The sequence below is a fragment of the Triturus cristatus genome, chromosome 6, assembly GCF_964204655.1.
Source record: "Triturus cristatus chromosome 6, aTriCri1.1, whole genome shotgun sequence".
Taxonomy (NCBI): domain Eukaryota; kingdom Metazoa; phylum Chordata; class Amphibia; order Caudata; family Salamandridae; genus Triturus; species Triturus cristatus.
This window is the reverse complement of record NC_140589.1, coordinates 1,523,843,979-1,523,856,549: the sequence shown is the minus strand read 5'-3', so window position 1 is coordinate 1,523,856,549 and position 12,571 is coordinate 1,523,843,979. Positions and strand designations below refer to the sequence as shown.

The following is a 12,571-nucleotide window of genomic DNA, read 5'->3' as shown; positions in this document are numbered from 1 at the left end:
TTACAGGTTTGATAAGAGGCAATGAAATTGTGTAAATCACACTGTACCCTGTCAAGTTTCAATAAACAGATAAAAAATAAATAAAAGCAGCCCTTAAATACCATTCCTCCATCCTGCCAAGTCCTCCACTCAGGCAGTATTTTTAGTATTTGTGTAATTTCATACTGTGATAAGACTATCATTAAATGCGGTCTAAACAGTCCTGTGTTTTGCTCTTTCTTTAACGAAAAGATATTTGTATACACACAATCACTCAGTGATGGGTAAGGGGATGGAGGAGAGTGCATTACTTAAAGATAATTTAAAATTTACAGGGAACTATGGGGTCAAGAACTGCATATTGCGGATGTATACAAATTAAATGCCTAATCCACTAAATATACCTGTTAAAGAGATCTAAAGGTAGAATTCCTGAATTTATATCGCCTGCTTCCCAAGACATCTATATTTCCCGAGGATGCGGGGCAAAGTAAAGACACTTCACAACATTACTTTGTCCAATTGATAACTACACATTAAATTACTGTAAATACAGACTAAACTGAGACTGAGCTCACAACCAATGAAGATGGCACAAGCATATCCCATCACTATGAGAAATATGGGATGGCCTGTGGCTGGTCATAAGTTCATTCCTGTGCCCTCGGCTGTGAGAAACCTGCTCATGTCCCAGATAAAACACTGCTCACTCACTACTAGTGAAACTAGACATAGGGTTTTCTTCAGAGTATGGAGGACTGCTGTCGGATGCAAGAGAACAAACAGAAGAATCTGCCTGCACATGCACTTCCCCAGAATGTGCGACAAGCCAGGTCAATGAACACTGTAGATGCTGCACACTTTATAAGAGGACACCAGCCCACCACATAATACACCTAAGAACTGCCTGGTAAGACTGAGATAGGGAAATTGGAAAGAAAGCCTCTGATCCCCACCACTGCCTTGAGCTCTTTGCTCCTTCTTGGCACTTATGTCTGCCCTCAGTAGTTCCCAACTGCAGACAGGAAAACACTGGGCAAACACGTTGCTAGGGCTTAAAGGACTGGACGCAGGGTCATCCCAGATTTTTGCCTTCCTTTGCTGAACCAGTTCTTGTTGGCTTTTAGGGCTGTGCACTTTACTCCTGCTAAACAGTGGTAAAGTGTGTGTGCTCTCTCCCTTACATACAGCAACATTGGTATGCACCTGATTGGGGTATTGAATTTACATGGGGGTCCCTATTATATGGCACATGTACCAAAGGTCTGTAAATTAAATGCTACTAGTTGGCTGAAACACTCATTATGCCACCCACTAAAGCTGCATTGTCAACATGTCTCAAGACTGCCCCTAAAGCCAGCAATGCTGTTATAAACTGCCATTTCAACTTGGCAATATAAACCTTTTGCCATGACTAACCCTTTTTTTATGAAAAGTCACCCATAGGATAGGCTCCTAGGGCAGCGTGCATGATATTTAAAAAGTAAGACGTGTATGAGTTTACAATTCCTGCCAGTGGAAAACACAGTCTTTTTTATTGTAGCAAGCTAGATTTCACATAGACTAACACTGAGGTACCTTATTAGACTCAAGTGATACTTTCAGTTTGGGAACATATCGAGAAATACTTCTTCCACTCATCTGAATTGTAATTTAAGATCTTCTGTAATGGTAGTCCGAATTTAAGTCATTATTCTGAAAGTGCCTTTTTGTTAGAAAGTTGGCATTTACCTGCTTGCACCAAATGCCTGTCTGACAGTGACCAGGGTCGCGTGACTGAAATGGCTGTGGTGTGATGTGCATTCCTTCCAGACTAGAAACAGATGGGCCTTGGGTGTGGGCCAGGGTGCTCCACTCCTGAGCAGGATGGATTGGGGCATTGTACTCAGCCCTTCCTGAGACTCAAAGGGCCCTTGCATTACTTAGTATTATCAAGCTAATAGCTCTCTTTAAGAAACTACATTCCACTTACATGTGCATTTAAATGAGGTGACAATACAACATTCAATGACAAAATATAATCAAACGGTACTGTAACACTAACATAGCTGATATAACACATTTCATAGCATTTGGGCTCAGGACTTTTTGTATGTACTTTTACACTCAGGATATTTGGAAATACCTTGGGCATGCCCAATTGACTGTCTCTCTTCTGAAACCCCAGTCAACACAAACACCGTATGAAATGAAACACCCTCAGAAATCCTCCATAGGTCCTCAGAAACCTTAAGGCTAAACCAGCCTTCAGCCACACCATTTGGTCATCAGCCAGCCGTCAATTAACATTCAAATCTCCTGTAGGTAGTCATTAGACATCACCAGATGTCTCTCAGAAAGTTCCAGCAGGGCCCCAGAGACATTTATTCATCAGACCAACTGATGCAAATTCCAGCCGGCCCGCTGCCAGACAGCTCGTAGTCTACAATCAAGCACCTCTATGCAGTTGAGAGACTAAAATTTCCTTCAGACACTTACTCCCTGGCTTCAAATAGTCTCAGAAAGCCTACAGAGATTCTCAACAACTAAAGACAACCTGAAACAAGCTGAGGGGGAACCAGACTACCCCTGAAGACACACTAGACTATTCTTAGAAATCCATACCATGGCCCTCAGAGTCCCCCTAAAGGCTATCAGCCGGCCCACTTAGATCCATTTAGCAGACCCCAATGGGTCAGTTAACCATCTACCTTAAGGGAACTTCATTTGACTTTGAGCAACTTATCTGTGCTCTCAGAGACTCTGGATATGCCCTCAGGCACATCCAGCATTACCTTGGAATCCTTGAGGATGCTCTCATATGTCGTCACACTGCCGCCCCTACAGTTAATGGTCTTTAAACACTCCCTATCAGCCCTCAAGGACTTGTATGCCTTTGGATCAATTTGGCATGCCCTCATGAAAAACAAAAGGCTTATGTCACTAAAGCAAACTCTCAACCAGCTTGCCCTTAGAGACTTTCAGTGTCCACTCAGATACCCGAGACGCTAAAATCAGCTTTGTTTTACCATCATATCTCACCTGCAAACAAAGAGCAGACCTTCAAAGAGCATCCCCAAGCTTTTAGACACCCTCAGTTGGTCCTCAGACACCATTACATCTGGCCATTACATGTTTGGAGATTTGGTCATCACATATCCAGAAACTAAATGGTTTTTAGTGACTTTGGAGGGGAAGTGGGGAAATTGCCCCCCTTTCCTACCTCTAGCTAGTCCCGAGCTCAGTGGGTGAATGCTTCTGTCGTAGCAGCATGTGTAAAACGTGCATCACTGACATTATTAGTATTGATTTCTGTCCCAAATATTGGGCGTAATATAAACCCGCCTCTTCCGGTTGCATGGTTCTGAAGAAAGGAGGTGTGTGTCCATGGTTGGAAATGATGTTTTAGCTGGTTTCAGGTGAATAGTTCGCCTTTAAACGCTGTGCCCTGTTACACCAACATCTCAAAGGTTCTTTCGGATTTACAGTTCATGTGTTTTCATTGCAACCAGCCCCAGGCTGCTTATTGTTAGAAAGCCGCACAGTGTAAAGAAACACTGCTACATCACGGTCTAATCACTTATAGATGTGTGTGTCAATGAAGGGTGGGGCTTCTCTGGAAGGTCTTTGCACTTGGAAGAATCAGCAACTGGTACTACCTGCACTACTTGATATTCCTCACAGTTGACAGTGGTTCTTACTTTTTTTTTTGCGAGCATCAGATTTGTAAGGGCATGATCTGCACTTAAGATTGACGGGTTACTCTGCATTAGCTTAGTGGTGGGGGAAAAGGGCATTTTTGGGCAGGTTGTAGATTTAGTTTTCAACTTCTAACGCACCAGTTACATTGTATATGATAGAAACATACTGTGGATCGACAAATGAAAAGTACCGAGTGTATGGCTATTTGACAGGCTAATCTAAAGGAAAGGGAGCATTGTAATACCTATATACAAGAAGGGCTCAAGGATGCTCCCCTGCAATTACCGGCAGATAGCTCTCCTGGACGCAACAGGAAAAACACATTAAAGACTGGGCATTCTCATCAGGTTCAATTCTCTTATATCAAGCTGGGTTTAGACCAAAACACTGTCACAGATAACAATGCAGCGCTTCAAACAATAAATCGACAAATATGTAACCCCAAAGTCTCAGGTTGTTTACGCAGTTTTTGTCCACTTTACGACTGCATTTGACAGGGTGGACAGAGGAACGCTCTGGAGAAAACTTTGAAAAGTGGGAATTCCGGATAAATTCCTTCATTTAATAACCTCATTGTATTCAGGGACATGGTGTCAAGTGCAAATGGGGAGGGAGAAGGGTCTTACAAGCCCAATAGCTACACCAAATGGCCTCAGACAAGGATGCCTTCTAGCTCCTATACTGTTTTCCCTATATCTTAGTGATCTGCCCGAAAGTTTTAAACAAGTTAGCAATTTTCCACCTAAAATCCCATCTCACAAAATCTACACGTATTGTATGCAGAGGACGCAGTCATCTTAAATTTAACGCCATTTGGTCTGCAAATGAACCTGCAAGCACTCAAATACACAGAAGAAAACTATTTAATACCGAATATCACTAAAACAAAAATTGTTCCATTCTCAGGAAGGAAACGGTATGCCAAATATAACGGGACTCTAGGGGGAAGAAAGAAAAAGAATGCTGGAAGTGGTAAAGGAATACACATACCTAGGGAGAATGTTTTCGCAATCTCTGCAAAATTTGCATCACATGCAGAACCTGAGCCGAAAAGCTGACGTCCACGTGAGGGCACTTTTACGATTATATGCCTCCACTGGCCAAAGGCACTTTTCCTCTCTCCTTCAAGTATATAGTTCTAAGATCCCTCCAGTACTATCATATGCACTCAAATATTTTCCACTAAGCCAATGGAAATATCTGGATCTGAAAGAAGGGAAAGTCCTACGGAAACTAACAAAGACGTCACAAGCTGTACTGGTCCAAGCTCTACGCCTTGAACTCTCACTTGTTAGCTCTTATGCCAGAGGAATAAGATGGGCATAGAATTTCATCCATGCGGAACAAGGAACCCTACAATCCTTATTAAAAATGAAGACATTTGAACAAAGATCGCCGAAATATGTATTTTGTAGGAACGTATCTATCGCTTTTAAAATATCAAGTGTTAATATTGATCTGCTGCAATCTTGGACTCCCGCGCATTGGAATCTCTTTTCAAAACATTTAACAAAAAGGTTAAGCTTCGATCTTGACACTCAGGACTGTTCCGAATTGCCACTGTATAACACATATGCTGAAATTATTGTATATAAGAAAACACAGCAGTATATTCATTTTAACTTAAAGCATGGTGTCAGGCGAAGCATTATACTAATCCGGCTCGGGATACTTCCTCTAAAATCATTCACCTACAAGTGGCTACCAAAAGAAAAAGCTAGTAGCTCCTGTGATCTCTGTAACGGTGGGGTCCAAGATTTGGAACAAGTGTTATTTGCTTGTCCAAATTTGACAGTTGTAGAAGCTAGAAAGGAGGTTTATACAACCAATTTGCACAAAATGTAAAATCAACACTGTTCTGAACCTGATCTCGCTTTGTAAAGTACTGCCTAATGAATTTGTATGTTACAATAGGTTTACATTTTTAAAATCTTTTTTTAACTTTGTGCTAGAATGATATTTTATCATTTTATAGTTAACTTTTAAAGGAAAATGTTGTGTTTTAAATATTTGTTGTTCTCAGTTGAGAACTATATCAAATAAACTTAAATTTGAGATAGGCTCATCTATTAAGCTCTTGGTGACTGAGCTTTCAAGGAACGAAGCTTGTCTTCTCAGTGTTGCTGTCCTTGCTATAGCTATTCTGTATGTTATGGCCTACACTGCAGCTCCCAGTGCTGTATTTGCTCTGTAGGTATCTCAAGATTTCACAGTTGCTACCTGCCTTCATGTCTTGTAAGTGCTTGAAGGAAGCTTTCACATCTACTGCCCATGTCGCAGATCTTCAGCAGGATTAGCTTGCACTGCTGCCGCCATTACTATGGTTGTTCTGTGCCTACAAAATGTCTGCAGAGTACGCAAGTGTTGCACGCTATTTGTGTGAGAGAAGCTTGAACAATGTTATCCACACTCACAAGTCTACAAGAAATGCCCATAGATTCCTGTGCGTCTTCCCCTGGACACTCACTCTGCTGGCGTCAGCTTATCGGAATTCTCCATCTCAGACTCTGATTCAGACTAAGACGCTACAAATCCCTGTGGAGACCTGATCTCTCAGCCTGCAAGAAGCAAATTGTGTGGTAATCGTACAAGGAAACAACCACGTTATTATTTTATATTTCCTAATACTGCGAGTAATACTCTTGCTCCACAGCAGATAGTTCATCCAATTGGGTTTTAATCAGGCACAGGGTGGGCTCTACTCGGCTACCATTCAAAAACCACTCGGATCCTGATGCTCCAGGGGTTGCCGCAGCAGTCACTGTGCTTCTACTGAGAGAGCCAGGGCTGAGAGAGCGGCAGGGCTGAGAGAGCGGCAAGGCAGCTTGTGGTTACCTGCTATGGGCTGTGGACAATCGGTGAGCAGTACTGGCAAAAAAATATTAACAGGCAGTTGATTTGCTGCCCTCCGGACGACTGGCACGGGTTATGGAACTGAATTGGCAGTAGGGAGTATAAAGCATTGAGAGCATTTACCCAAAACGAGAGGTATCCTGTTTGTGGAGATGGTGGCTAATAAATATCACGTCCATGGGGAGGTGTAAGTTCTTTATTGCTGATTAATAATAGTCGTGAGATACACAATAAAAAAAAATCCATTTAGCATAAAGTGACAGCAATTAGTTCGTAATAAATTTGCAGTGTGAAAATTGCCAAAAATCAAATGCTAAGATTGGCTTCATGTAAAAAAAAAAAAATTGAGACTAGGGACTATCAGGTGGGCAGCTGTAGTCTAAAAAACGATCTAGTGCAAGGAGTTTAGCTTGAAGACATTTGTGGTACGGCCAGTGCTGCAGCTAGCAGAAAACAATCAACAGTATAATTAGGGGACCGGGGTATCCTGTAAAAGCTACCTTTTCACTTGCAGCAGAAACTTGGTGGCCCTGCAGGGAAGTTCAATATGGTCACCGTTTAAGAGCAGCATCATTGCAGCGCGGAAAAACCTAACCTGCAGGGCCCTCACGGTTGGATGTAACAGTTTCTGTCTGAGGTGTACAACGGATGAACAGACGCACAAAGAGTGTAGTAAACTTTCTTCTGTGTGGCCACATGGTCGACATTGAGCATCCGGCCAGGACTGCTTCCTGGGGAAGAGAGTAAAACTAAGTGGTTGTCTTTTTGTGTTTAAATAATTGGTCAAATGTATTTTGTGGCATTGTTTAATTTTTTTTCTACACACTTCCTATAAAACATTGGCATTTTCGTGTACATTCTTCATCAATACTATGCGGTAACATTTCAAATGTTCTGAAATAACTTGCTCTATTTGAAATTCAGTGGTTGCATCAATATCCCCACAATAATAATCGTCATTACCAGATAGTATATTAAATAATAATTCAAATTATTTTGCTACGCCAATCTCTTACAAATTCCCCTCGATAGGTAAATAAATACACTGTAAGCATCTTTATACGCCTAATTTTTATTGGGAACTTTGTATTACATATTTTTTTTTTAAAGGAATCAATTGATTCAACTGAAAAGGCAGCCATCTGTGTGAAGGGGGGGGGGGGGGGGAAGATTTGTTTTTTTAAAAATCACTCATGGGTTTGATACTATCATAATCAATAACATGACCCAAATAGGTCACCTCCCTCAAAGGAGCTTGCACTTCTAACAGTGTCAACACATTTGAGTCCAAAATCTCCAATACTTTTATTAACCTACCGTCATGCCCCTTTGTTTGTCCCGAAAAGAATAATATCTTGAAAGAAAATACCCTTTCTTTGCCAAAACGATTAAGCATCAACAGACCTATCGGTTTAAAACAAGTTGCATCCTTCACCAACATTTAATTTTCTCTAAGCAATGGAAAACGATCAATGAAGGTGTTTTTGCTCAGATGTCGAAAGTGGACAGTCTTATTTTCTCATTGCTCCCTCTGGCCACTACCAAAGGAGAAAATCAACCTGAAACCTAAATAGGTCCTATAACTCTAGATGCAACTAGTTTCTTCAGCTCTCTCTTCACTTCTTCCTTTATTACCATAGGAATGTTCTGGACACCACGATCGTTTGGATATACTTGATCTTCAAAAAATTATTTTATGTATGAATCTTTTCAAAGCACCAATTCCATCAACAAACACTAGGACATTTGTTACACATGGATTTCCTCACTTCCATCCCATCATGCTCCACAAGTACCTGATCTTTAGGGTGGAATCCAAGATTATATGTAAATTCCTTTGAACACATCCAACCCAAAACAGAAGGTCCCTTTCTTATGACATTTTCCATGAGCACACCAGTTTTAAAGTGTGAATAAAACCACCTAAATCCTACCATGTCTAGTTTGTCACTTGTTTAACTTTCAGGACTTTATCAGAACGTAAATGTTTATCACCAAGCTTGCCTACAAGCCGGTGATTCTACACTTTTTCCATTTACAATGATATACTGAGAACCAGAATAAGCAAAGATGTTGACCTCCACTTTCCGTATGTGCAGCTATCACTCTGCCTTGTTCTTATATTCTGAAATTCACCCAAACTTAACACCAAATTTCCTCTGATACTCTAAACCAAATTTGAATCTGAACAATTTTCCTCATCTGAAAAACATTTCGTGTTCTTACCACTGATTTAGTCTTATTCTTCCATTTCCTATACATCTCGGCAAAATATCAGACCACTCCACATACAGATTAGTGCTTAAAAGCAGAACACCAGTTGTTATATGCCAAGTGTTTAGAATAGTCATAGTTGAAACACCTGAGATTAACTTTAGAATCTCTTTTGTTCTTACTTTGTCGACTGAAACGTGTTAGGCGCACCACTTTTCCTACAAAAATGTCATCCTGAACTCCTTTTGTTTAACGCATTAGCACAACTCCCCGATAGTTCAGCCTCTTACTACTGCTAAAAAACGTCATCTAGTGCAACACCCTAACTAACCCAAAGACTCTTTTGGATAGCAGGCATGTATTACCACGTGATCCCTAATCAGCTCTTTTTGCGAACCCCCCCCCCCCCCCCCAAAAAAAAAAAACTTGCAATCAATCAACCAACTTCTGTAATTTAGACACATAGTCAGTAAGTCTCAAGTCAAATGAGCACTAGCGATACTAAATGAGTGAACATCCCACGAAACACCAGTATTAGGTGATTGTACACAACCGTAAATCCATGGGGCCCAAATAATGTAATTAAGCCAGAGACAGAATGAAAAGAACAGAAGGGGAAACGCAATGTGGATGTTCTCCCATAGCTAATGTTATGTAAAAGTAGCCTTGTAAATTTCTGTGCGTATATACACATAGATATACAATGCTTTAAATGGGCCGGTACTGAGTTCCAACACTTTTTTATTTTTAGAGGGAGAGTATCTGCACTTCTCAAGAAAAACAGAACACTGTTAATTGGAAAGTACTGGCACTTCCCAGAAACGAGATGCAACAGTGAGACTAGAGGCTTTAGTCCTGCTTTTGCTTCTCAACATCTGATCACCCTAATCAAGTGACACATAAAGCTCTGAACTATCACACATAAGTGTTGTCAAAAAAGGAAACATCACACATAAGCAGACTGAAATCTTGGCGGCTATGTGCTGATAACCGGCTGCGTTTGGCAACCAAGCGGCACTGGGGTGACGTTCAGGAAGCTATGCTGCGGAGAGTGCTCCCTGACAGTGACACACTCAACATCCGTGTCAACTTAGACTGCTTCTCTAACGAGCTGCTATAGACACATACAACCTCTGTAAAAGACGCACTAGAGTGGCCCGAGCTCTTGAAAAAGCAGTGAACTACTTACCCAGGGGCTCCACGGTGAAGGCTGACATGGGATACATCGGGGAGCAGGGAAGGAATTCTAGGTGGCGGTTAATTTCGGGAACAGGAAGCGACCAATTCCCCGGTGCCGGAGCCACGTGATAAGCAGAACTCCGTGGATTCCCGCTCCTAACCACGCCTATCCAATGACAGCAGTTTCCGATTGGTTAGCAGTTTCAGCTGTCTCTTTGATTCAATTTTCTTGGGTTGGCGCGAAGGAGCAGGCTGGAAGGAGAAACAATAGAGTTCACGAATGGGACAGAGCGCCCCTGCTTCCAAACGCGGATGCTCAAAAGCCGCATTGCACGAAGGGATAACTATGGGCTTTTGAGAGGTGTGCAGGAGGAACGGGCAACTCAATTTTTAAGGAAATAGAGCTGTTACTAAAGCTTACACGATCTCACAACCACCCAAACACGGGTGCCTTGCACAATAGGCCCAGATTTTTCAAAACACTTTGCTCATGAATTTTTTCCATCTAAGTACACCCAGGATGACTTCTTAAGCTTCCGTTCTAGTAAAATGGCGTACCTGACTGCTTCATGTTTTTTCCTCAAATTATACGTTTGCGGTCTAGTTCTTTACAACACTGTGGGACCCATGTCCTAGCTGGTACACAGTCACGCCCCCCTGTGGCCAAATGTATTACATCTCATACGTGTCAACAATTTAGAAGAGGAAAGTGGGAGATTTAAACAAGCATTGGCATAGCCAATAGGTCTCGCCTTTGGGACCTCAGTTCATCAATACAGAGAAGGAGGGGAACTCTGCAGCACCACAGCACACGTGATAGACGGAACACCACCCGGTGCAACGGCCGTCCCAGCAAAGGTGCCCCTGCCACCCACCCCGTGTCACTTAGGGTCAGGCTCGCGGGAGGCCAGTCTCTAGCTTTTGGTCTTTCAGTGATGAGAGGGGAAGAGAACGGCGTCTGCACGGAATACAAGGCCAGATACATGACATTAAAATACTTCTCGTCTGTACATTAAAATACTTCTCGTCTGTCACACTCCAAACGCGTTTATTCGGTTGCGCGTCAGTCAGAGAAGGGACAGTAAACACGAATGAAATGTCACTAAAAGATCCATAGGAGATAGAAAACACAGACAATCAACAGGAGTGGCAATATTACCCTAACTAGAAAACATATTTAACGAAGATTATTTACACGAAACGGAGCTTTTTAAAAAAATAAAAAAAAAATACTAGTAGCTTATAAATCCTTAGAGCAGCAGGCGCAGGGACACCGGGTCAGAGGGGAGAGCTGTGCCTACTGCACCCAAATTGTGTCTGTGTTTTACTACTCAGTTGGTGGGGGTCAAGGGTCAATTTCCGTCTCCCATTAGGGCCCTGACTCCTAGCTCATCAGCACGAGCACTCTAAAGTGTCGCCTATATGATGTTATGATTATTGGTGTTAAGCTCAGATGACACTAAAAACACGTCTTCGCATCCGAGTCGGTCCATATAGGAGTAATAAAGGCGTTGTGTTCATGCTAGCATTCTTTGGTGCTTTATAACTTGTACTTTTTCAGTACTGACCCTTCTGATGTGATAGGCAGGGTGAATATTACATGGTCTGAACTTTCTTGGTGTTTTCTGGAAGTTTGTTCTGAGTTATTTAGAGGAAGGGTGGTCTTGGGTAGTGCAGGTTGTCTGTTTGCAGGCGGCAGAGGTGTGTTCAACTGCAGCCACTCAGAATGCATGGTTTGCATTGGTGTATCAGACATGTTGAACAGTGGGACACTCAATATCTTGTCTTTGCTGTTCTCTGTGGTGTTTTGCCATGAGCCTTCGCTCTGTGAAATTGAATGTACCTCACTATGCATTCAGGAGAAGTAGAAAGGCAAAATCTATGCTTCCTTTAATCCTTTAGAGGTCACCATCATAAGAAATAGTGCTATATATTATGGGATAACATTTTATTTTCTCTTCCGGAAATGTATATGCTAAGAAGGTAGGACGCGCAGAGTGCAAAAGGGGAGACTTTTAAACACTAGACCTAATGCATCCTGTGCGTCATGACGCCCCTCCCTAACAATTGTACTAATTAGCATACTCTGTACATCTTCATGCGTGGCCTGTACCATGGCTTTTTCCATGTCCATTTGTTTAAACAAATGTATCTAACCCAAAGAAGAATGCAAGGGGCTACATATTTGTAGCAAGTTAAAGTCACCACACTCAAGTCATAGTGTAACTACTAGAAGAGTTGTTTTCATGCATGAAGTACCTGTTTGTCTGAGACAGCAAAAGTTGATTTTCTCATGTCACTTTTTTGTACTGTAGTAATAAACTCGAATTTGTCTTTTACACTGTAGTAATATATATATATATATATATATATATATATATATATATATACCCACCCACATCCATCTACCCGCACACACCATTCACCCATCCACGCACACACATACCCCCATCCAACCCACATACACATGCGTATATCTATACGAACATACTCACACATTTTATAGCATGTAGGGCAAAAGATTTTAATGCCTTAACGCTAAAATAATCGAATACGATGTTTGGCACTTCAAGAAAGATGCCATAAGTTCAGGTTTTACAATGTATTTATTCTTCACACGTGCAATAAGCGGAGAAGTATGGCGTGATGTATATGCAAACCAGTT

At 41.7% G+C, this 12,571-nt stretch overlaps 1 protein-coding gene across 1 annotated transcript in view; it reads right to left on the bottom strand.

Annotated features, from left to right (window-relative positions):
- LOC146821626 (nucleoporin NUP35-like) overlaps positions 1-10,168 on the bottom strand; it is a 108,135-nt gene extending 97,967 nt beyond the window's left edge. Inside the window, exon 1 of the mRNA XM_085612662.1 lies at positions 9,917-10,168. Coding sequence (XP_085468788.1) covers positions 9,917-9,953 — 37 coding nt within the window. The 5' untranslated portion in view covers positions 9,954-10,168. The remainder of the gene's footprint in view (positions 1-9,916) is intronic.
- Positions 10,169-12,571: the final 2,403 nt, after the last annotated feature.